The sequence below is a fragment of the Temnothorax curvispinosus genome, unplaced genomic scaffold (assembly GCF_003070985.1).
Source record: "Temnothorax curvispinosus isolate PA1 unplaced genomic scaffold, ASM307098v1 QBEX01010126.1, whole genome shotgun sequence".
In the NCBI taxonomy this organism is placed as follows: Eukaryota; Metazoa; Arthropoda; class Insecta; order Hymenoptera; family Formicidae; genus Temnothorax; species Temnothorax curvispinosus.
In genome coordinates, this window is record NW_020219906.1 from 467,293 (window position 1) to 491,481 (window position 24,189).

General features: G+C 41.6%; 6 protein-coding genes across 15 annotated transcripts in view; 2 read left to right on the forward strand and 4 right to left on the reverse strand.

Moving 5' to 3' along the window:
• LOC112459760 overlaps nt 1-9,332 on the forward strand; it is a 29,649-nt gene extending 20,317 nt beyond the window's left edge. For all 10 annotated transcript variants that reach the window (XM_025024056.1, XM_025024054.1, XM_025024062.1 and 7 more), the window contains 13 exons: nt 50-185; nt 270-772; nt 850-967; nt 1,090-1,217; nt 1,313-1,456; nt 1,776-3,035; nt 3,135-3,556; nt 3,656-3,889; nt 4,744-5,637; nt 5,879-6,008; nt 6,116-6,434; nt 6,534-7,617; nt 7,705-9,332. In XM_025024056.1, coding sequence (XP_024879824.1) covers nt 50-185; nt 270-772; nt 850-967; nt 1,090-1,217; nt 1,313-1,456; nt 1,776-3,035; nt 3,135-3,556; nt 3,656-3,889; nt 4,744-5,637; nt 5,879-6,008; nt 6,116-6,434; nt 6,534-7,617; nt 7,705-8,287 — 5,955 coding nt within the window. In that variant the 3' untranslated portion in view covers nt 8,288-9,332. The remainder of the gene's footprint in view (nt 1-49; nt 186-269; nt 773-849; nt 968-1,089; nt 1,218-1,312; nt 1,457-1,775; nt 3,036-3,134; nt 3,557-3,655; nt 3,890-4,743; nt 5,638-5,878; nt 6,009-6,115; nt 6,435-6,533; nt 7,618-7,704) is intronic.
• A 256-nt stretch (nt 9,333-9,588) lies between these two features.
• Nucleotides 9,589-12,291, reverse strand: LOC112459762 (T-complex protein 1 subunit zeta). The gene is made up of 7 exons (XM_025024064.1): nt 12,037-12,291; nt 11,110-11,701; nt 10,670-11,005; nt 10,517-10,582; nt 10,222-10,444; nt 9,967-10,135; nt 9,589-9,877 (listed from the first exon to the last, which is right to left on the reverse strand). The coding sequence occupies exons 1-7, from the start codon at nt 12,171-12,173 to the stop codon at nt 9,805-9,807; spliced, it is 1,596 nt and encodes a 531-aa protein (XP_024879832.1). The 5' UTR covers nt 12,174-12,291; the 3' UTR covers nt 9,589-9,804.
• Nucleotides 12,292-13,585: 1,294 nt separating this feature from the next.
• LOC112459772 (nucleolar and coiled-body phosphoprotein 1-like) lies at nt 13,586-16,794 on the reverse strand. The gene is made up of 4 exons (XM_025024082.1): nt 16,588-16,794; nt 16,104-16,515; nt 15,108-16,006; nt 13,586-14,678 (listed from the first exon to the last, which is right to left on the reverse strand). The coding sequence occupies exons 3-4, from the start codon at nt 15,862-15,864 to the stop codon at nt 14,011-14,013; spliced, it is 1,425 nt and encodes a 474-aa protein (XP_024879850.1). The 5' UTR covers nt 15,865-16,006; nt 16,104-16,515; nt 16,588-16,794; the 3' UTR covers nt 13,586-14,010.
• A 1,078-nt stretch (nt 16,795-17,872) lies between these two features.
• Nucleotides 17,873-19,472, reverse strand: LOC112459769 (transcription elongation factor SPT6-like). The gene is made up of 3 exons (XM_025024075.1): nt 19,243-19,472; nt 18,535-18,982; nt 17,873-18,414 (listed from the first exon to the last, which is right to left on the reverse strand). Exons 1-3 carry the CDS (start codon nt 19,382-19,384, stop codon nt 18,207-18,209), a joined length of 798 nt encoding a protein of 265 aa, XP_024879843.1. The 5' UTR covers nt 19,385-19,472; the 3' UTR covers nt 17,873-18,206.
• Nucleotides 19,473-20,407: 935 nt separating this feature from the next.
• Nucleotides 20,408-22,504, forward strand: LOC112459766 (coiled-coil domain-containing protein 174). The gene is made up of 2 exons (XM_025024072.1): nt 20,408-20,497; nt 20,582-22,504. The coding sequence occupies exon 2, from the start codon at nt 20,728-20,730 to the stop codon at nt 22,480-22,482; it is 1,755 nt and encodes a 584-aa protein (XP_024879840.1). The 5' UTR covers nt 20,408-20,497; nt 20,582-20,727; the 3' UTR covers nt 22,483-22,504.
• Nucleotides 22,500-23,948, reverse strand: LOC112459767 (non-structural maintenance of chromosomes element 1 homolog). Its single transcript, XM_025024073.1, has 6 exons — nt 23,769-23,948; nt 23,536-23,677; nt 23,250-23,445; nt 23,051-23,164; nt 22,861-22,984; nt 22,500-22,741 (listed from the first exon to the last, which is right to left on the reverse strand). Exons 1-6 carry the CDS (start codon nt 23,866-23,868, stop codon nt 22,638-22,640), a joined length of 780 nt encoding a protein of 259 aa, XP_024879841.1. The 5' UTR covers nt 23,869-23,948; the 3' UTR covers nt 22,500-22,637.
• Nucleotides 23,949-24,189: the final 241 nt, after the last annotated feature.

The window sequence follows — 24,189 nt, forward strand, 5'->3', positions numbered from 1 at the left end:
GTCTGTTGACATTATCACATTTTTCATTTCACTATTACGCTATTTCCAGGTAAGTGACATTAGGAGAGCGGTGGAGATCTCGCCTACGAAGAGCAAAGAGATACCTATTCTGAGGAAACCTAGCCAACCTTTAATATTAAAAAAGAATGTCTTACTACAGCCGCTGATAAATTCGAACGTGCACGGTATGCCCGATCAAAAATTTGCCAACATCTGTGTCTCAGCGAAATCCATCGGCACATATAAAACATTGAATTTCTTGACCGTAGCTCTGAGGATCCACCCGGTGATCGTCTCATCGACAAGCTTAGCGACAACAAGCCCCGCGACAAGCCTCACGACGACAAACCCCGCGAGCTTGAATTACAGGTCAAGGAAAATCAAAGTGATACGTTCGCCCATGTCAGCCAAATCCAAGGACACCGCGGTCTCTTCGTCCTCCTTTGCGGTCAAGTTAAAGTCTGTGGAGGCATATACGGCGATGCTGACTGAGGCAAAGCTGGCTCACTTCTACAAGTGCATGGGCCGCAATTGCTCTTACACGACCGACTCCCTCGCATTGTACGACCAGCACTATTTTAAGCATTTCGAGGCCAGCAAACAGAACAGCACGGAGGCGAACGATTATATGAAGTGCGCCTATTGCCACGCTTCTCCGAGTGACTGGAGAAGCTTGGAAGCTCACTTGTGGGAGAAACACAGCCATTGCCGGTACCAGTGCGGTTACTGCTTTTATCGAGCCGTTGTACCGTCCTACGTACAACAACATCACGTAATAATTTTTAGTTACTGTAACTATGTTGATAAAAGAGAAGGAATAATATTTAGTTGTTTAATTAAATTTTTCAGACGACTTGTCATCCCGGGACCGTACTCTATTATCTATTAGGCAAGCCGCAAAGGTCGACCCAGGAACAAGAAGATGTCAATCGCAAAGATTACGTAAAACCTTTTATTTGCAAACATGGTGTGTAATTTTAATAGTATTGATTATAATATATCATGTTACAAACGTGCTAATATAATATGTTGATATATTGTATATGGCATAATTACGATGCTAATTCCAAACATTGATCGGGGTTTCAGATTGCGACAAAATCTTTTATACACGTGAAGCATTTGCCGTACACTTAAAGACAAAACATCCATCTTTTCAGTTTAAGCACAAATGTCATTTATGTAACACTATGCACACGGCAGAATCTCTCATAACTGTACGTATTCTGCATTTATCTATAAACGCTATTAGGAAAAAGAAAGTAATTATAAATATTGCTCGTTTTACTGTAATATACTTTGTACTTTACAGCATTATAAAGTGCATGGATTTTGCAAGTACCAGTGCTTATATTGTTTTTATGGTGCCGAGAGTCTAAACGAAATGCATCAGCATTTGAGCGCCTTTCATTGCAATCGATTACCTCAGGTTCTGGAGCGTGCGCTTCCTCCAAAGGTATGATTCTTAGAAATAATCATTTAATTAAAACAAGCTGTGTGCATGTCATTGTCACTATATTAAAACAACTTCAATTTTGAATGTGTTTTTATTTATTATTACAAGTTTAGGATATATATATATATATATATATATATATATATATATATATATATATCGGTCGTATGGTGTTTATCTAATAATGTTCATGTTATCAGAGATTTTTATATTTTGAACAAAATTCGAAATTTTAGACACATTATTAAAAAGTGACACTAAACTGTTTCAATAACGTATAAATGCTTTTAATATATCGTGCACGTGCGCGTAATTTCAGCCAAACTACACCGAGGAAGTTATACGTCAGCTTCTTTTGCGAACAATCACACCAAAAATAAATGAAGGAAGCTTTGATTCAAATGCTGACGATTCTAAAAAGACGACAACCAGGAAAGATGCAACAAACGATCAAATCTCTACACCTTTGTTAAATGTTGTAGTTGCTTCGTCAACTGACACTCGGTCTAAACCGCTCAACAACTTGAAGAAAAAGGACTTGACGTTTGTCGGGGCAGTCAGTAGTGACCCAAAGGACGCACAAGTTGAGACCACGGTTGACAATATCTCAACAAATGAACAACCTGCAGATGATGTGACTCGAGCCAGTGTCGGCGAAAAAACGAGTACGAACATCGCTGAAAAACAGCCTGCGCAAACAAAGTCGTTTCTACACTCAAAGATGGGAAAATTAAGCGACCATACCACAAGTCAAATTCTTCAGGAACCAGAAATAAATCTGTCATTGTCCATGAACGACTCCGACGCGGTAGACCCACTAGAATTCTCAGGTGAATTCAATTGCAGTGACGAATTCGTAAATACCAATTTCCTCGATAATGCGGAACTTTTGAAGAATTTCACACCCAATTCCGGCAACATGTCCTCTAAATCCGCGGATAAAACCGAAGACAGTGACATTGAGATCTTGGAGAGCGAAGAGAAAGTTGCCGCCGCGCAGAAAAACGCTCAAGTTGAGGTAAAGAAAACGGAACCGACCTGTTTCGACGAGACAAGGGCTGAGAATAAAGAGCAGGTTGCATCTAGCAACGACACTACCGCGATTAAATGCAAGTCCGAAGAGGCCGCGGCTACGGCGACTGCTAATCCGACTGCTACGGCGCGTGCTACGGCGACCGCTCAACCAGAGCCGGACAAACCTTTGACTTTGGACGACATCAAAGACACCGGCCGTATCGGACATGAGTTATATAAATGCGGTTATCTGGAATGCAGTTTTACGGCGTCGCAAGTACTCTTGTTGAAAGCGCACATTAAGACGTGCAATCTCGGAGAGCCCATGAAAAACTTATTTTGCCCGCATTGTAAAAAACGATTCGTCAAAATTGGCTTGCTCCTAGAACATATGAAGACTCACGGATTGAAGCGTTTTGGATGTTCGATGTGTAAATTGAGATATCCGGTTTCATATCAAGCTACAGCCCACATGAAGACAAAACACAAATTCCTCAACACGAAGTTAGTGCCTGCCGACCCAACAAACCCATCGGTGGATGGTCTCTTCATCGTGCAAGCAGTTGTAAGTCTCTTTCTCTCATCAATATTTAATATAATATCTTAACATTGTATCTTTTTTTTCAAAGAGACAGAGTGTCATGTATATGTAATTTTTTTATAGCCTTTTGGATCTGCCGATAAAAGAACCAAGAGGCGTAAAGGTATTAGGTCTGGAGCGGAACTGGAAAATGACAAAACTGCGGATAACGAAAAATTATCGTTCAGTCCCGATGAGATTGAGCAATTACCGCGTCAGGCGATTTACAATCGACAAGTCCAATGCGCCGTATGTCCTTACACAACTAAAGTTCGGACAAACATTATCCGGCATTTGCAATTACACGCAAAAGACGAGACCGTACCAGAGAGCGGTCCGGTCAATCCTGTTCCTTGTTTAGATAAGAAAGAGAAAATGTTCGATAAGATGGTGAATCTGGCGAGCAGCTCGCACCAAAACGGTCGTATGGGCGCGAAACCGAAAGAATCTATCAAGGAAAGCGAGGAGGATGATGGTATACCAAAGTTTATACCGGAACACAAAAGGTATATTATTTTAATGTATATATTTCATTGCACGCACGACATATTATGAGCGTGCAACAGTGAAATACTGTTTTAACAATCTAATCTTTTCTGCGGTAGATATGTATGCGGCGTAGCCGAATGTAATTACTTAACAGTGGACGAGGCGATGTTGAGGTATCATTTGAAGGCTCTACATTCGGATGAGCCATATTTCCGTTGTCCACATTGTCCTCTGCCGCAGCCAGGTCAAGAGAATCAAAATATAGCGATCGACAAAATGGGCATTCATTTGAAAATGCACGATACAAGACTCTACAAATGCTCCCATTGCAATCATCATCATTATCATAGGTTTGTACATCATTATCATAGTGTCAGATGTGTTGTGATCTACTTCCGATTAGCCTGTTTCCAATTTAGAGATGGCCTCATTCACCGTACTTTGCCACCCATTTCTGTCCCTGGCATCATGGACCTGCTTGACCCAGATCTTTATAAAAATTATAATTTTATACATATACTTGTACAGTTTTAAAACATGTGACAAGTAAGACTAATAAGCTTGATTAATTTAAGGACGTATTCTCCGCGTCCTTAAACAGGAGAAAATAAATTTTCTTGGGATTTTTTTGAAACTGACGATACGTTACGTTAGGTGTGCTTTCGGCGTGGTCGAATGTTCAGTACCTCTTCCGGTATAAAAAATAAAGATACTGAGCCTGCAAGTTTCAAAAAAAAATTTTAAATTTAATTTTTTTTAGTTTTGGCATTTTTTCCTTATAGAACTCGACGAGAGGAGCAACTTTGGTCCTCTTGGCCAACCTCGTATCTCTTACCGTTTAGCCTGGAAAACCTTTTCATTAGGAAAAGTTGAAACTTTGAGGCTCAGTATCTTGATTTTTATACCGGAAGAGGTACTGAAATTTATACCACGCATAAAGCACACTTTTATATATTAACGTATATTCACAGTTTCAAGAAAATCCCAAGAAAATTTATTTCCTCTAGTATAAAGACGAGAGAACGTCCTTGTTAATGATCATTAATATCAGTACGCAAGATAAACAAGATTGCTCGTTTGACTTAGAAAAAAAAAATGTACGGTACGAAAAAGAGGAATATGTTACTTGTCAGATGTTTTAAGATCCTCTTGTTGGCGCGAGTACACTTTCTATGCTCTCTGATAGTATTAAAATGACATTTAGGCACGTTGTGGAACGGCATCTTACCGTGGACAAGCATCCGGGGAAGAGACCTTTCGTACAAGTTGTAAGGGAAATTGAAAACACAGATACCGTTCAGCAACCGGTCCAGGAAGAGACCGAGGAGGAGGTACCCGATCCGGACGGCAATCATTGGAAATGTACGCTGTGCGATTTTAAATGTGTTTACAAAGCCGATGTAGTCAACCATGCTGACACGGCTCACGGCGAGAATTCCCAATACAAGTGCACTCTGTGCTCATTCAAAACGAACGGAAAGGTACTTCTCGAGCAGCATATAAATAGCAAGCACGCATATGACACCAATGCCGATTACACCATGATATACCAGAGGATAAAAGGTGTCAACAAACGGAACACGGAAGCTGTGGAGCAAGGCGGGCAAGACGAGCCCTTTGATACGACGCCACTTTGGCTGAGAAACATGCCGCGAGTTCGACATATCCGCGGGATTCTTTTGGAGGAAGATATTGAAACGTCGAGCGAAACGTCGTCCGCAGCTTCGCCGAAGGTATCTCTAGGTAAACGCAAGAGCGACGCAGAAATCGTGACAAAGCCAGCTAAAATAAAATCGACCGGGAAATCGACGTCTCTCGACGACAATAATAAGCAATCTAAGGAGAAATCGAAACGATCGCTCTCGTGCGACAAATTATCCGGAGAGACAGGAGGCGACACCGGCAATAATAAATCGGCTAAAGACTCAAAAACAGATGCGGGTGAACTGAGTGACATTAATGATCCTGACATGGGAAGGTTTGGACCTTATGGCAAACCGGATGCCAATATGTATGTCTGTACACTGTGTAATCACTTCAAGACGAAATACAAGCACGATATGAGAGATCATCTTTATAGGGAGTTGAACTATCCGAGGTAAGCGATATGCTATATTAAAACTTGTACGCCTACGTGTTACATGTTAAAGATCTGCAACGCACGCTGAAATTGAGTAGAATTTGTCGCTACGCTACCTTTAACGTGTGTTTTGGATATCCCGTCACGTTATGTTTGCAACTTTGGGCAGCAGAACAGAGAAACATGTCGCACGTGGATATCACGATGCTGCACGTTCTATTTAAATACTATTATTAAGAGAGATTATGTATCTGTTTAGATGGCATTGTAAGACTTGCGGATATTTATCGATAAATCGTAAAGCATTGCTGCAGCATTTTGGGAAACGTCATAATGGAGAAAATCCAGCATACGAGCCACTTTCGCCGGATAACACGATTGAGTATTGGGTACATATTTATTAAACCTTGATACATTTATCATGTTTTTTACCATTTATTATCAACATTAATAAAATGAAACAGAATAAATTAATATTACACTGTTTAATTTGCAGGTGATGACTTTGTTGAAGAAGCAAACCGATATGATCAAGGCGTCGTCTCATAACATGAATGTTGCCAATAGAAGTGTAGCGACACCCGTTAGTCCAGATGTTAGTTCCGTAAAAATCCTAGCCGACAAGAAGACCGTAAATCTTGCACCTACGATATCCAACCTGCAGAATGACGTTCTTGAAGATTCTAATAAAAGCAACATAGACACCGACGACGACGACGACAGCCGAGACAACGAGGATCTCGTAATCGACATGAAGGAGGACGAGATGCACGAAGACAGGAGCAACGACGCGGATATGTCTGAAAATGATAAACGTAAGTATAGAGATTACGTACGGAACTGTTTACAGTCGTGTTTATACCGTCCATAATGATTTGTATGTATTGTATGATTTTGTATAATTTTACGCGCAGTTCGCGGGAAGACTGATGACAATCTGGAGAAGCCGATTGCCTGCAAGCACTGTCAGCACACATTCAACCGCCAGCGCGGATTCAAGATGCACGTTCAGTATTCGCATTTGAAACTGTTCGGCTTCTTGTGCCCTTACTGCGACCGCAGCTCGAACTCGGAACCGTTGCTGCGCCAGCACATCCGCGCGAAGCACCCGAACGATCCGGAAAATATTATACGCAATCCGAATGCGACGGTCGCAAAGTTGTCCGATGAGTTTTGGGAAAAGGAATACGGTCTCTATCCAATAAAGGGCAAAAGGCGAAAATTGAATACAGAGAACACGGCTAGCAACAACGTGGCCACCGGCTCTGCTACTAGCGTTTCCGCAACCGCTTCCACCAGCAATCACTTAGAGAGGTGCGAATTGTGCAATTTCACAGCCGTAAATTATACTGGCCTGAAGAGTCATATGAGAACACACGCCACTCTAAAGCACAATCTTAAGTGCCTGTATTGTACCTACAGCTGTATATTTAAGGCAGAAATGGTGGAGCATTGGAAAATAAATCATCCCTCATTGCCGTTGAAATTTAAGGAACTAACATCGGCGGCTGGCTCCTCCTCCGGCGAGACAAAAAGCAAACCGTCGACGCCTCAAAAACGGGATGTCGACGGGATGTTGAAGAGCACGGGGGAGGAACGTCGTGAGGCGTCGACTATAATCTACGGCTGCTTCTATTGCGATCTTCGCAGCATCTCGCTGTCATCCATTAGGCAGCACTGGAATCTCATGCATAAGGAATTAAAGGGTTCGGAAGCCACTTCCAACGTAAAGTTGCCGTTTAGATACAAGGAGATACCTGTGCCAAAATTTTCGTCTACAAATTCCGCAAAAAAGGACGTTAACGAGCAAGCGAAGCAGACGGAGAATCTGTCGCCTGTCACTCAACGATCCGGATGGGTTTGTCAATGGTGCCAGGAGTTTTGCCAGACCAACAACGATAGGATGAGGCATCAGAACATGTTCCATTCGCACCTACCCCACAAGTGGCAGGAACAGCAGCAGCAGCAGCAACAGAAAGAGCATGATCAGTTACAAGGGTAGGTGCTTGCTCATATATATTATATACATACCGTTGCTTTCATCAGGAGACACCTAATCAAACATCCGAATTCTGTATATTTCAGAACGTCGACACGATTGCCCGCATACAGTGCCGAGAAGTACGCAAGTTCCGCGACGAACTCGAAGAATGCCCCAAACTTCGAGTCGGTCGTAGAGAACTTGATCACGAAACATACCAGGCATACCGAACTTGGTGACATGAAAAACGAGGATGATCAGTATCTTTTGGGAGTATCGAAAAGAGATCGCGGCGATGATCGTCAGGCTGTCGCGAGAAAATCCACCACCAAATCGGTCGTTCTGTGCACGAAATCGAGCCCACGTGTATTCAAAGCTGTCGCGCGCAAGTCTACGAATCCGAGGTATCCGCCGACCTCTTTTACGCCGCGTTTACCAGCGGCGCAAAGTATAAACGCGGGATTAGAGGAGGAAGAAGAAATACAGCACGAACCGCTATCGCATTACGGAATACCGAGCAGCCCGATTAATCTGGCCGAGTTAAGCACGTATATGGTGGTCGGGGGCCTTAGCATGAGGGTAAATTGTCTCACTCTCGCAACACTGATTGATATCAAGCCAAAAGTACTAGTGAAAGACGTCAGGAAAGATCCCGAGTACGCCGCAAGTCTGTCAAACTTGGATTAATATCACAATAATTATTTATATAATATAGGTAGATATCATTTTCGTGTCATATCGAGATTCAAGATTTTTCCATTAAAAATGATTAGTTGCGTATCGCTGTAAAAACTAGTATGTAAGTGGAGTTGCAACAAAACCCCAGTTATATAATTTCTGTACGTGATAAAACTGATTTGCGCCGATAAAAAGCAAAAAAACAACAAGTATTTTTTAGTTGTGATTGAAAAACCGTAATGTTAATATCACTTGTCTTTTTTGCTCCTGATTTCACTTCACAAAATATAACGTGTGTATATATATTGAAAGCGGAGATATATGGTTAAACAGCTGTACCCTAGGGAAGAACGATCGAAACGATTAGTACAATAAAGAGTCGTATTTTAATTTTAAAATAAAATGTATCAACTCGAGTATATGTTTGATGTGATACTTTTCTATATGAAAGGGTTGTCTGTTAAAGTCTTAAATTATTGTTAAACTTACGATTACATCACAGATTTACATCGTGACGTGCTGAATAGTCAAATAAAACTATTTTTAATACCTTTCATAAAATCACACTTACGTTAGCCGATTTGCATCAATCAATATTACATAATATTCACGTCATTCGAAATAACCAAAAAAATTAATACTTAAAAAGAAACAAAAGTGTAAGATATATATTTCCTTTGTGCTATGTAAGTATTTTATTTAAATATTCTATTACGCGTTTTATTTTATGAGATGTAGTCGAACATTCTGTTCGAGATCATATTACGTATTTCAGTAATGAAATCGCACTACATTCGGGAATGTACAGAAATAATACAGATCATTACAATGTAATTTAATTATTACATTACATTGCAATCTTCAGATTTTTTTTTTTTTTTTTTTTTCATAAAAAATACTAATTTTAATATAATAGAAAATAGTAAATTTTTTTCTGTGAAAATATAAGACTGACACGCGTCCTACTATTGTAAATGTAGTAGTTTTTAGAACCTTGTAAATATATGTACCATGATGTACCATACCGTAAATAAATATTTTTAATTTTTATAAATCGACCAGTATATGAGCTCCATTTTAAGCATATTTTAAACTTACTACTTTAACATAAAAGCAAGGAAACCAGTATATTTTGATTTATTTTACATGATCAGTATCTTTTTGCATCAGCATTTTTTTCTTTCTTGAAAATATGACGTGTGGCATTCATATTATTTATACATTATCTGACTTTTTTTATACTTTCAAAGATATTTTGTACATTCCTCAGCTTAGACTTCGACGTTGTGAAATTTTGTAAGTAAATAAAATACTTTTTTACGAAAACATCATTTTATTAAGTTCAATGTGAAAATTCATATTATCGTGTTATTAAATATTTACGTTAAAAGCAAGAGATCAAGCGACGTGTTTGGTTAACAGATATAACGCAAAATAAATGATAATCAATATATAATTTGATTTCGTAAAAAAAAAATTATTAGTGGTCCTTTTACTTTTAATTTCACAAGAGTTGCATCGGTATGTTAACCCTTTAGTGAAGATAATCCTGCTCTCATTATTTCGTCAACTAGAAGGAGATTACTGGCGATTATCGTGCTGAAAGTAAAAAAAATTTATCCATAGAAGTTATTGCAGCGCATATAAATCACCAAATATTTAACAGCATGTTTTCGACGATATCTTACCAAGAATTGATAATTTGTTTCTTTACATTATAATTGTCATAAACACCAACATCCGCGGGTTTTATAGCTTCCCCCGTAGATAAATCCAATCCTACTGGTTCTCCTAAAGCGGTGTGTTCCTCAAATAATTTAACGATCGTGTCTTGCAGATCAAATCCACTATTAACGGCTGAAATCGAAAGAATAAAAAAAGATTAATCACGATAATGTTGACAGTATTAGGAAAAATTAGAAATTAATAATTATTATGTTTACCGAGAGTTTTCGGAATGATAAGTAAAGCCTCGGCATAGGCCTGTACTCCTAAACGTTGCTTTCCTTTCACTTGCTCTTTGTATCGTTGGAGGGCTTGACTAACCGCAACCTCAAAGGCTCCGGCTCCGGGAACGACCGCACGATCGTCGATAGCATTCTTTATTGCCCTAAGTCCGTCACGCACAGCATCTTTGAGTTGCTCCAATGTAAATTTATTAGGACCCTGGAATATCAATATATTAATAAGAATATTTGTGTATCGCGTGTGCGCGTCAGCATAAATAATTTGCGTTACCTTCAATAATATAGTTACGGAATTTGGCTTTTTGCACTCCTCTATAAAGGTATATTTAGTTTCTCCCTGAAAGTAAATTAAAAGTTGTAAAAAGTTGCGTTCTCCGTTGTGTGTGACAACTCTTATTTTTGTTAACCAAGTACAGAACGTTACCAGAACGTGTTCATACACGAGGCCGGCCCATCCCAAATGCTCCTCTTTCAGATCATCCACAGAATTCATGGCTACGCCACCACACGCGAGCGCCAGACGTTCCATGTTTCTGCGCTTGGCTCTGCGCAAAGCAATAATGTTCTCCTTCGCGAGCATATCGAGAGACGACGGATCGATCCCTTTCTGATTTATCACGACGAACGATTTATCCGTTCCGTCGCACAACTTCTTCTTCAACTCAATAATCTTTTTCACGCGATTATCGATAAACACACGTTCGGCGGCCACCAACTTTTCGCGTTCCTCCGCGGACTTGTAGAAGAATCCACTATTCACCTATGGAATGGAAATCCACAAAATTATATGTCTAATATATGTGTAATATTATTAATTGCAACATATTAGTTAAACTTTTTATGCCATCTAGCATTATCACATACCTCGCTTTTCTCGTATTCCAGGCTCACATTACAGGTCAGAATATATGCGTTCTCCAATCTTTTCGGCATATCTGGATGTCTGGCTCCATGGTCAGTGACTATACCACGAATCAGAGTGGTATCGTCCGCCGTTCTGTGCTGCATTTCCATCAATTCGACCATGTGCAAGTCGATCTCTTTGCCCTGCTGCCTGATTGCCAGCACTGCGTCCACGCAGATCTCGGTTAATTTGTCAGCCATGGTATGGTGAAGTTTTGTTCTGAGCGAGGTCCTCGCGATATCCAGTAGGTTCTCTTTGACAGGCTCGATTGGAATTTTCATCGAGTCCAAGATTTCTAATGCCTTGGCGCGAGCCAAGTCAAAACCGTCTGCGAGCACTCTAGGATGCAGCCCCTCCGTTATATACAAATCGGCTTGCTTTAACAGTTCACCGATGACCAGTACAGTGCTGGTTGTGCCGTCGCCAGTCATATCGTCCTGAGCGGTGGACGCTCTTGCTATCAGAGATGCCGTAGGGTGCTGGATCTGCATTTCATGAAGGAGCACATTGCCGTCCTTGGTGATCTTTATATCTCCAGCTCCAGAAACCAGCCTGATGATTCAAATGATTCAAAATTAGCATGATGATGATGTTATAAACCAAATCATTAAAGTATATAAATCAAAGAAGGTAACGTCAACGCCTCTTCTCGCTTCTCGCCGGCAATTCGTAAGTCATTTCCTAATAAGGAGAATGACGCGAAATCGGAATAGCGCGTCGCTCCACGGCCACGTTTCTCACGGTTGCTGGACATGCTCGCGCACGGGCATTCGGAGTCAAAGAGTTTCGAGATACTTTTTCGGGATAAACGCGGGGAACCGCAGAGCGGACGGCAGCCTCGGCGAAGCGGCGAGATCATCGCGACACGTGAACGCGCGGATACGTACATCTTCATGGTTCCCTTGGGCCCCAAGTTGGTCTTCATCACGTCTTGAATTCCCTTCGCGGCGGAGATGTTTACCGCCAGAGCCTGTGCCGCCCGGGCAAACTCGGCCTTCGGATTCAACAGACTGATTGCCGCCATCCTCGCGAATTATCCTCGTTTCTTTATATTTTCGATCGTAAATACCACGCTTGGCGCACCTTCGACGTCTCTGCCTCTGCAAACTGTCCTGCCTGCAGTGCCTCCTGCTGTCCGTGGAATGGCGTGGAAGCGGAAGACTTGAGCGCGGCGACCGCGGCGCCCTCGCGCCAACATGTGGACTTGTGAAATTAAACACAACTCGCGTTGCCAACGCAAGTTACGAGGAGGCGGGAAAATACGAATACTTAAACGTTCACATGGTACGGGGTTTTATTACAAGTATCAACGATCACGGGTTTATCCCAAAAGAACATATACTTATAAAGACAAAATCAATTTATTCCAACACACGAGAAAGGAAAATATTTTATAGTGGAGGATAGTAATATATATAATGTAAGGAATATTAACATTACAGAAACACAAATACACGCACGTTCTTAAACGTCTTGCTGATTGGAAGTAAATGTATTATACATACATGGTTGTTATTAAACAGAACGCTTGTAATGTTGCAATATTTAATCGTACAAAATGCGAAAGGTCAGAATTCGGACGTATGTACAATCCTTTTTTTAAAAAGTACAAACATTCTGATTAGTTAATGGGCGCGTTTAAGGCAACAGCAGATAGTTAACTGCAAAATGTAGAGTATCATTAGAGGATGAAAATCCGTCCGTTGGTAGAAACATACAATTTTCCAGTATTTAATTTTAGTTCCAATACAGCGTACAGTTGTTATTTCGTATATGCATCCCAATGATATACGAGCTGCTGTTTGTCAACTGCGTAGCAGACTGCTTTGTTGACTTTTACGCGCCCAATGACATTTTAAGTATAATCGTAGAGTCTAACGGTAATAAAAAAAAAAAGAATATACAAAATTTGTTTAACATCAAAAAGGTTCTCTGTTTCATAAAAGCCCGAAGCTGCAAACTCGAAGTTTTCTTGTTAAAAGCAATTTTGATTAACTGCATCGTTACTAAGAAGAATAAATGTTTGAAGTAAAACTACGGGACTAGAGAAACGGAAACAATGTGTACATATGTGTATGTGTGTGTGTGTGTGTGTGTGTGTGTGCGCGCGTTATAAGTATCGCTTATCCTTTTAGAAAAATATGTAACGTACCAACTCCTACATAGGCAGCAGTTTGTTCGATAACAATATTTATTATAATATATAATAATATTAACATATTACTATTAATTATAATTATTATTATTATACATATAAATATTTACTATTTATACATAATAGATCTTATCTCTTGTAAGACTTTAGCAGATGCTGCCCAGATAGGAATCAAGAATATCGCACAAAGCCTATCAAAAACTTTCTTATGGCACTACATGTTATCGATATATAGCTGAAAATCCAATATTAAACATTTTCGATAAAAAACATCTTTAAAAAAATATGTTTTGCTCGAAACATTTTCCGGTAACACGCTTTATCACGCTTATTACAAGCACTTACACAATAATACAGACGCTGGTGTGAAACTTTCGTGTATAAATCCTTTGCTTTTTTTTTCTCGTAAAAAAAAAATAAATATCCTAAGAATATCATCAAGTTCCCTGTGATCCGATACTAAAATCACCCCCTAGGTCATGACTACAGCGATAGATCAGGGACTTGAGACTCAACAGTTTACGCTGCAAGTATTTCGATAAATATATTAAAACATCAGATTACCCCCCCCCCCTCCTTCTTCCTACCCCCATATAAGCGCGATTTTTCCGTGTGCGTCTATTGAACAAATATGAAATATTATTAAATTTCCCTCCAACCTCTGTGGCTTGTGCCATTCTATCCTTTGTAACAGTTTGGTATTTGTTTAAAAGCACAAAAAAGTTCCTGATCTTTCCTCTTCTTTAATCGATGTGCTTGAATCATTTTTCGTCGAGTCTGCTTTACTATCATTAAAATCGGTTGCTTTTTCTTCGCTCTGTAAGACGTCGTCATCTTTGATCGAGTCAACATCTTTGATGTCAATCTTTTCTATTTCTGGTGCCACATTCACCTCGGTATTTTCATTATCTGATGTTTCATTAGTTCCGTCCTTTGTTGCTTCTTTCTCATCATCAATAGACGTCGCAGCCGCTTGTCCTTTCTTCTGTCTTTTCTTGGCTTCAACTTTTCCATTCATTGCTTCTGCAATCGCTTTCCCCGCATTTCTCCTTTTCTGTTTGAGCTCTGCCACGACGTGTGCTTCTCCATTTTCTTTGACATCCACCACTTGAGGGATCGCTGCTGCCTCTTCTGCTTGAGCCTGCTGCTCATCGGCCTTGACTGCCGCAGGAACAAGTTTTTCCCTAGGAGCAGCTTTTTTCGCCGTTCCTTTCTTTGCAGTTTTCACATTTTTTGCTTTTGACGTGTCTTCTTGTACCGCTGCGTTTTGTTCCTTGCCATTTTGTTTTTTGATTTCTGCCTCCTCTGGCGGTGGTTTAGCAACTTTGTTTGCCGGATTTTTCTTGGCTCTTCCCCTCATGGACGTCGTCATGGCTACAAATGACAAAAAGTTGTATACGTAACACGATTGCTCAACGAGTACAGGTAATAGAAATTTTTCTAAAACAAATATACACGGCAAATGGCATCCAAACATTGACAACTTTTTAACGTCAGCCATGTGAAAGCCTTTGGTTCACAATAAACATTAATAAAAACTTTTATATATCGATCAGTACATTTTGTAAATTTGTTCATTATTTTGTGCACATCTAAATTATACAGAATGCCTGAACATGCGGTAAAAGCCACAAATTCCTTGGAAAAATTCGTTGAAATACTGTTGGAATTTATCAAAAATTTATTAAAACTTTTCTGAAATAAAAATTCTTCCATTCTAGTTTTCTGCAAATATATCTGTGACCATCACCAAAGACACCATTGGCAAATCTGACGAGATAAAAGAAGAAGAATGCAACTTACGTGCATCATCAGGTTCCACCTTCTTTGCTCTGCTGCGAGGTTTTTTGGCCGCCTTTACTTCATCTTCATCTTCTTCCTCTTCCTCCTCCTCCTCCTCCTTGGTGGCTTGTGCCTCCAGAATAGCTTCTTCCGCGTTCTTGCGTTTCCTAGATGCCTTTGTAGGAGGTTTTGCCTGCGCATCGCTTTCCGCAACCATTTTCATGCGACGAGTTGTCCTCTTCGCAGGACTCGCACCAGCGGCATTCTTCCCGGAATCTCCAGCATCTTCTTCATCCGTGGCTCGGGTCTTTTGCTTTTTAGCAGCCGGTGCTGTCTTGGCCTTTGGCTTCGCCGTGGTCGCCTTGGTTCCCGCCTTTTTTGCCGCAGTCGCGGTCTTGCCGCCGCGAGTCCTTTTTTCGGCTACCTCCTCGCCGGCATGGTTGTCTACCATCGCGTCCTCCGGTTCTTTGTTGGTTTGCTTCTTAGACTTGCTCCTCGTGTCGGTTTTCGCAGCGGCAGCAGGACTGGCGGCATTTTTCTGCTTACCGCGTGACTTGTTCGTCGTACTAGCCGGCCCGCCAGCCTCCTTGCTCTCCTGCTTCGCCGCCTTCGCTTGCCGAGTCGTCCTGCCCTGGCTGCCCTTGATCTGCTTCGGCTCGTCCGAAGCCTGCTTCGCGACCACCTTCCTCTTCTTCGGCGGCGTCACGTTGCCGTCGGCGGCGGCGGCGGCCACGACGCTCTCCGCCGCCGCTTGCTTCGCCTGCCTGCGCGGTGCCATTTAGCTCCGACCGGTGCCCTTAGCCGGCTTGCCGCTGCTGCTAACTGTTGCTGTAACTGGTCTCCGCTACGGTTTGCCGAGAAACCGCGTGCGCACGGCTACCGTCGCGAGGGATAGTCGCGAACGGGCTGAGATGGAATCACTGGAAATTACGAGATTTTACGTCGACCACGAGGAACGACCAACGACTAAACTCACTCTCTCTCTCTCTCTCTCTCTCTCTCCCTCCCTCTACTTACCTCGGAAATCGAGCGCGCGCGCGCGCACCGATCCACCCGGCTTCGTAGTCCCGCGTGCTTCCGCGTCTTCCAAGGTTCTTCTTTTCCCCGAGGACTCAACGACGCTACGTCGACAAGGAAACGAAACGGCGGAACTGTGCCGGGCGCCCTCGATATGCGGCACGGGCACGAGTGATCCCCGGGCAATCGAGAATCGATCTTGCGGATAGATAACCGTCGCCGATAACTGCCGAGTGCCGAGTGCCGAGTCGCGACGATCACGAGGACTTGACTTCCTCCTCTTCCGCCTATTCGGCCTATTCTTTCATTGGACGTCCTCGACACCTCTGGAGTCTGGACCTCTACCGCGAGCCGCGAGCCGCGAGTGCCGTGCCGCGGCCGGTGCGTTCCGAAATATACTCGCGCCGAAAATCTATAGTTGGCGTTATGTATGCCGTAGACTTGCGGTATCGCTTCTAATAAACGTTACAGATATTTTACATACGTTTTTTTTACATGTACTATCGGTAGATTTCGAAATGCGTCCTCTCTTCTTCCTTTCTTCCTTCCTCTCGCTAGTCTCGCTTCACCCCGGCCCTTCCAGCCCCTTTTTTTCCAGCGATCTACGTGCGCGCAAATCTCTCGACTTGGAAGCTATACGGATTGCACGTACGCGTGAATTCGAATTAAGATGGCTAACGCGACCTCGAGGCCTCGAGGATGTCGCCGGGTTTCGCAGTTTCGCGACGGGCGTGAAAAAGAGAAAATTTCGAAGACGTCCTCCAACGTGGTGCAACCTCGCTCTCGCTTTCAAACGCGTCACGTGACTTTCGAAAGTTCAGACGCGCGCCGGGGGCAAGATGGCCGCCTCCGGTTTGCTCTCGCACGAGGTAGACGTGACGTCACGAATGTCACGATAAATCGAGTCGAGGTTTATTCTTTTTGTGACTTTCTTAACGCGACCAAACACCAAACTCCAATTAATTTACGTGGCGATTAATTTATTAGGTCGTACTTTTACTCTTTTCTACAAGTCGTTTGCGATTTTTTTTTTATTTTTTTGCCATCTAGAAATTTTCAACACGTCTGTTATCATTTAAATTTATGGCGCTCACTCTCTACGAACTAATCTGCGTTACGTTATATCTTAAGCTGAAATTTCATGCGAGCGAAGAAACGCCAGCGTTTATCCCCACTCCACCTCACTGTAAAGCCAGCGTAGAACAGCTAACGCTATCGCCCCTATCATTTTCATGGAGCGAAGAAAAGCTGGCGTATTACCCCCAGCCCACGCAATGCAAAGTAGCATTTAAACGCTGAGCTAACGCTACTTAACCGACAAGAAGAAGAACTGTGTATAATAAAAATGGAGTATTCCAATTATTATAGACAGTACATCGCGAAAAAAAAAATATTCAAGAGAGGTTGTACCGATGCTGATACAATAAGTAATTAGATGAATCAGTTCTCTATATTAACATGCATGACGGCACCAATGAAAAATGTAGAACATATTTACATATATTTGAGCAATAATTCAGTTACAATCATTTTTTCAATATTTTCCTATCAACATACCCGCAAAAAAATAACTAACAATAAGTTGATAAGTCTTGTATTTAATGTCTTTCCATTATAAACCAATAAATAAAACGTTTTCGAAAATTATTACAATATAGTAAAAATGATTCCAATAAATTTAACAATTCGATATAAATAGTTTTTATAAATTACTTTTCATTGATGCCATCAGTATGCAAGGAAATGAATCAAGACGATTGCAGAGCGTGTTCAGGCCTTCGTAAAGTTTCCGTAAATTTTATTATATACATAGGAAGAATAGTTAAAGAATAAATTACACCATACTTTACAATCGTACACTACAACACCGTAGTTTACAATCGGCGATCCCTCTCTTGATCGCAAACGAAACCTCGCATGCAAAAAAGTAGAAGAATTTACTACGTGTTGCATGTCTGCAACGATTAATGATCGGTTCAATTTCGCTAGCAATCGACGTCTCAGGATGAAAGCCCCGTCGTCGAGAGTACGCGCACTCTTATTATTCATTCATAGCGTGATATGACGTTGTCTAATAAATATAATCAGCTATGCACAATCCCGTTAGCTCTCGTCGTACAGAGGAGTACCGTCTCCGCTGAGCGACATACTTCGTGGACTAGAATTTGTATGTGGGGTGCCTCGCGGAGATCTGTACGACGGAGTACGCGTAGACGAAGGTCTGCTCCTTCCGGAGGGCGTTGTTCTGCCGACCGGCTCGTCATAGTTACGTGGAGTTCTTCTAGACTCCTCGTACCTGGGCGTCGATCCGCTGAAAACACATTCAACACATTGATGATAATCGAATGAAGAACATTAACATTTCAAATATCAATAATTTTTAATAGGAAAACATAATCGTTATTTAATACATATTTATTATTGCACTTACGAGACTCGCGAACCGCTTTTTATACGTGCTGCCCAATCCTCGGCGGCCTTCTTCCAATCCGTCGGGTCGCCGAAAGGAGTGGACAGAGGTGGTGTAGGTCTGTGCGATTGAGCAGACCTGTGATGGCTGGGTGTCATCGAGGGCGGCGGCGGGTGCACGAAGGGCCCTTGATGATGGCTAGGGGTTTGTTGGCCGTATCTGGGAGTAGGCTGGCCATGATGCGGAGTGTGATGAGGCGTCTGGTACGCGGTCATAAACGGAGTTTGGCCAGACGGCGTATACGGCGTGTTGGGATACGTGTGTACTCCGCCGTAGCCGGTAGCGCTAGCCGCTCCGGGTGTGTGTGGCGGATAGTGATGCGGCGTCTGATTCGCCACTTGCGATAGCGAGTGCAACATGTGATGTGGGAGGTTCTGTGCAACTCGCTGTATTGCTTCTTGATTCATTCCTGAAACAATATCGATCGAAATAATAGCAATTAATACATTTGCAGTCCTTGTGCTCTTACTTGTGCGTTTCATTTCATTTTAGCGAAAAATTGTAGTTGTTAACACAGAATATATATATATATGTAGAATGATTTTATCTTGAAATACAATATTTTTTCCTAGTAAAATATATTTTGACCTATACTAAGATTCCAGGAATTACTTTCATATAAAAATTATGATGACTGACAGTTCGCGGTGATGATATAGACAGACTTACCGCTAACTGTTCCTGGCGTAGTAGTGTAAGGTGTCCTAGAAGTCATCGCGCCGCGTGGTGTACTCGGAGTGGATTGTCCAGGGACGGGATCCCTAAAGTGTTTCTTGAACCAGCGTAGTAGATCGCTCACCCTACCGAACATCTGCGCTCGAAATCTGAAGCCCTCGGATGTCACTGTAACGAACTCGTGGCGACAGCGAGTACGCGGCAGATATATACGAGAGTAGGAACTTTCCAGGATAGGTCTATGGGGGGAAAAAAATTAATGAAATTATTTTTAAATTAAAAGTGAAGAAAATTTTTGGGAAATTGCTGGTGTTACGTGCGTAAACCAGCTACGCGTTTACTTACCTTAGCTGCCGATATGATGTAGGGAATTCCACCAGGATTTTCCTTCTTCTGTTCCTTCAGTATATCCTCTGCTTTGTCTTTGATTCCCTCCACGTTGGGCTTGTAGTATTTGAAGTCCAATAATTCGGAGGCGTAAGCGGCCATGGGATTCACATGTCGAGCGATGATCTCATCCAAATCCTCGAACTCCTCGTTGCCGATCCATAGGCTCTGCGAATTTACAAATATGTAAATCGTTATTTATATAAACATGACTAAATCCCTCAAAGCAAGAATGCAGATCTACTTCATTTTTATGAATGACATTTTCACATATGTCACAGGTGTACAATAGAGTTTCCTACAATATAACAAATACAAATTAACACAATATAACAAATAAATTTATATTACTTAAATAAATAAAAAATAAAAAGCAACCTAACCTATAAGTATGCTTAGTACTGTATAATATATAGATACTAACTTCGTTTGTATTTTCTGGCGATGTAAAATTATCCATCCCTTCAGCCATACTTATAATTATTTAACTTCTTTCTGATAACTTTTTAACTTCGTTCTTTCTGTGTCACCACGTGTACTTATTTCTCTCTGTGTTTTCGGCGTTCGGCGTTGCTTCGCTAAAAGTTCAACCGTGTTGAACTTTTTAGCTAAGCAACGCCGTAACGCCACCTTGACGAAAATTGATGGAGTGGGGGTAAAACGCTGGCTTTTCTTCGCTCCGTGAAATTGTACCTTTATGGTCAGATTGCAAAACATAACATAACCTCGTCTGTCATCTCGAACTGTCTCGAAAAAACGTTCCACGTTTCCACTTATTTGGAACGTTATGAAATTTATTTACGCAATTTGTTCACGTGCATACGTAAAGCATACGTCTTGAGCCTTCCGTCAAGTAATTCACGTAAGTGTTATTATGACAGATCGTTAAACGAATGAGTCGTTCTGATTGTGAGTAAATTCGATCTAATAATATCTTGTTTTTCAGGGGAAACAATCGTGGATTAAATATATATATATATATATATATATATATATATATATATCGACGGTCTGTATTCTGGACTTTTGCAAAAAGTGCTCTCTTTACTTGCCGAGATATTTATTCAAGTTGAGAATACGCTCCAAAAAACGATGAACATGACGAAAAAGATAAACGTCAACTTTTCATCCTTGGTGGGCCTGAAAGCAGAACTGTTGAGGAAACAAGCTGAAGTAAACGAGGCCAAGTTGAAGACCGAGCCTGTCACGGCGCTGCCACTGTTGAGTAAGAATAAGAAGAAGAGCAAAAAGACTGTTGCAGACGGTCGTGCTGAAGAAAAGGCCAAGAGACCGAGGATGGACTCGGAGGATATTGTCGCCCACAAAAAGTCAAAATTAATGTTGGAAGCTAAATCAAGATTGTATGAGAGGTTGAAGAAATCGAAGAATAATAACGATAAATTTCTGGTCGATTTTGAGAATAAATTGGACGAACCCAACCAAGACGTCGTGGATGAGACGATTAATGAAGACGATCCCTTGGAGCCGGAGGAAACGTGGGTCGAGTATCAGGATTGTTTTGGCCGTACGAGAAAGTGTTTGCGGGAGGATCTGCCGCACATGCGGAAGAAGGATGATTTCATAAAGCAGGAAATAATGAAGAAACATCTCGGTGAAGAGGAAGAAGAGGAAAACAAGGAGCAATACTCTGTGCAGGAGAAAGAACCTGAGATAGAAATCATGAGAAGAAAATGGGAAGAACAAACGCGAAAGCTTGCGGACAAAGCTGATATACATTATCAAGACATATTGTTCGACGAGGCGCGAGCGCACGGCGTCGGTTACTACGCGTTTTCGCAAGACGAGGAGGAGAGAATAAAGCAGCAAGAAAACCTGGCGAACTTGAGGAAGGAGACAGAGAGAAAGCAGAGGGAACGGAAGGAGATCGAGGAACTGAAGGAGAGAATGGAACAGAATAGATTGAAGGCAGCGAGAATTAGACAGCGTATCAGAGCGGGCTTGCCAGCGGAGCCTACGGAGGAGGAGTTGGCCCAAGAAATGTATAATAAATCTGCGGAAAATAAAGACGAGTCTGCTGAAAAGTCTACGGAGACGGCTGATCGTGTAGCCACAAGTGTCGTGGATGCATCTATCCAGGAAAAAAAAACGGATGAGGATGAGGATAAGATAAAAGCCTTTGGAGAACTTCTGGGCAAGAAGAATCACTGGCGCGTAATGTCGCAAGAAGAATGGGTAGATAAATGTAGAGCGCAAAGAATTAACGAATTTGGGCCAGTTTATGATAATTTTACGAGTGGTGGATTTTACAACTATTCTCAGAACGATGAGCAGTTGATTCGTAAAGAAAACGAAAAGCCAGATAACGCAGACACTTGTAGTAACTCTCAGAAATTCATTGAAGAATCCATCAACAATTTACAGACGCGTCAAGACAGTAACGTGTCTGTCGGTACGGAGACAGTTTTCCGTGCTCAAGACCGCGATAGCACGAGTCAGATAGACAAAAACAATTTACCGGGAAACAACGCGGCCAATACCAGCTCCCACGACGTGTCGAAAAGTACACGAGGACCGGCAACAACTCCCGCTGTGACCTTTTCTCAGGAACAAACGACCGTTTCATCACCGTTTACTCATCTATCCAGCACGTATTTACGAAATGTATATGACTCGTCTGAGATATATACGCCTGAACAGCAAAAACAAACAGACGATATGAATATCCCCCTTCCTGGTGAAAATGACGTTTCATCTTCCGCTTCCAACAGTGTCGGTCACACAAACAAGCAAGAATCATTGTCACGAAATATAAATGAAGTAAACATTATGGCTGGTCTGAAATATTTAAGAGAAAAATTCGAAGCGAGTCACAGTAAATGTACATAATAAAGCATTATTATTAGTATTATATTGAATTCAACTTTATTGTACATAGTAATTTAATATAATTTTATAGAAAAATAAACTTGTAACTCTTCAGTTTGCATCATTTGTTTTATCCCAAATATTCTTGCGTCACAACATAAACGTAGCATCTTGAATTAATTCTTATGTCTCCGTTTTGATCTTTTGGATTGACTAGACTGTGTCATCTCTACGTCTGTTTCTACTTGTGGTGCGCATTCAACATCCTTGGCATCATTACCTGTAAGTAATACAATTAAAAAAAAAAAAATTAATATTTGAGCATTTATAATATACATAATAGTAAAATCATTAAAATATTTAAGAACTAAAGATAAAATTAAAAAGATTGAAACGTACTGGAATCATTTCCTGGTATAGGATGATGACAATTAGGACATTCCGTTGGACCGCCATGATTTCTTGCATAGTTCTCCAGGCAATAAACGTGTGTCGCAGCATCACACGTGCTACATTTCTCGCTCTGCAAGACAAAGATAACGAAATCAAAAATGGGATACGTGCGTTATATATTCACAGAAATACGTACATAAAAAAGTTCCTGCTTGCATAAAGTACAAATTTGAAGATTATTCTCATAGGTATCCTTGAAATATTGCAACAACTCCGCTATGCTTCTTACTCCCATATAATATTTACCATCCTGAAAAAAAAATCCATGTCTTTTCAACATTCAGTTGTAAAAAAGTATACCGTCAAAGTTGTAAAATATAAAAATATATATACACCTTGGAGTATAACCATTTTCTCGTGACCATTTCGTGTAAGAACTCATCGGCTTCAGCCTTGCTCAGTCTTAGATTCAACGACGAACACAAGTTAAGGCAAAACGTACTTGATACATAGCCGTTGCTTGAAGTAACAATTTCAGAATATACGCTGCGCAAGAGAGCCAATTCGGCTTGCGAGAATTCAGGATGGAAGCTGAAAAACGACGAGTGGTTACCGCGAAGCTTTTGCCAGCCGTAATATCAGTAATATCACATCAGTTGACGACATTTAAGTAGGTATTACCTGGCACTCTTGTCTTGCACCGTGCTCGCGAAAACCCAATACAGCTGGCCGGTAACTTCGCACGTCATGCACTTTATGGTCATGTATAACGGTCGTAGTTGTGCATTTATCTCACTCAATACCTTCGCAGTATTATTGTGATCTGAAATTCACCGCCAATGTAAAATTTGATTTGCTTTACTTGATGCGCTCTACATTTTCTGTGCCGTGTCGACACAGTCAAGCTTACGTACCAAATAACCTAATAATCAAATCTTTTCCGTTATCTTCGTGTAAAGCCCCCTCGTGTATAATAGCTTGCAAAACGGCCTTGTGTTTATTGCCGTAAACCATGATGATTCGATTGTCTCGACGAACCGAAGAAAATAATACGTGAGAAGCGGGATTCTTCCACGCATCCACAACACGCACAACTACGCGCGCCGTCGGCCGACTCGTGCATCGTGCATGAAGTTGCGCGCGTACAGGGAGGCACGTTCGGAGCCGGGAGCTCGGAGCCGGAGCGAGCATTTGTTTCGATCGCGCGCATGCGCGGGGGCAGAAGCGTGGGGCTCCAGTTAACGCTAGTACTCCAGTTGGCGATCCTGGCGGTGAGCGACGCGACGACACCTCTATGAAGTTGGCCGGACAACTTCAACGTATCGAACTTTCATT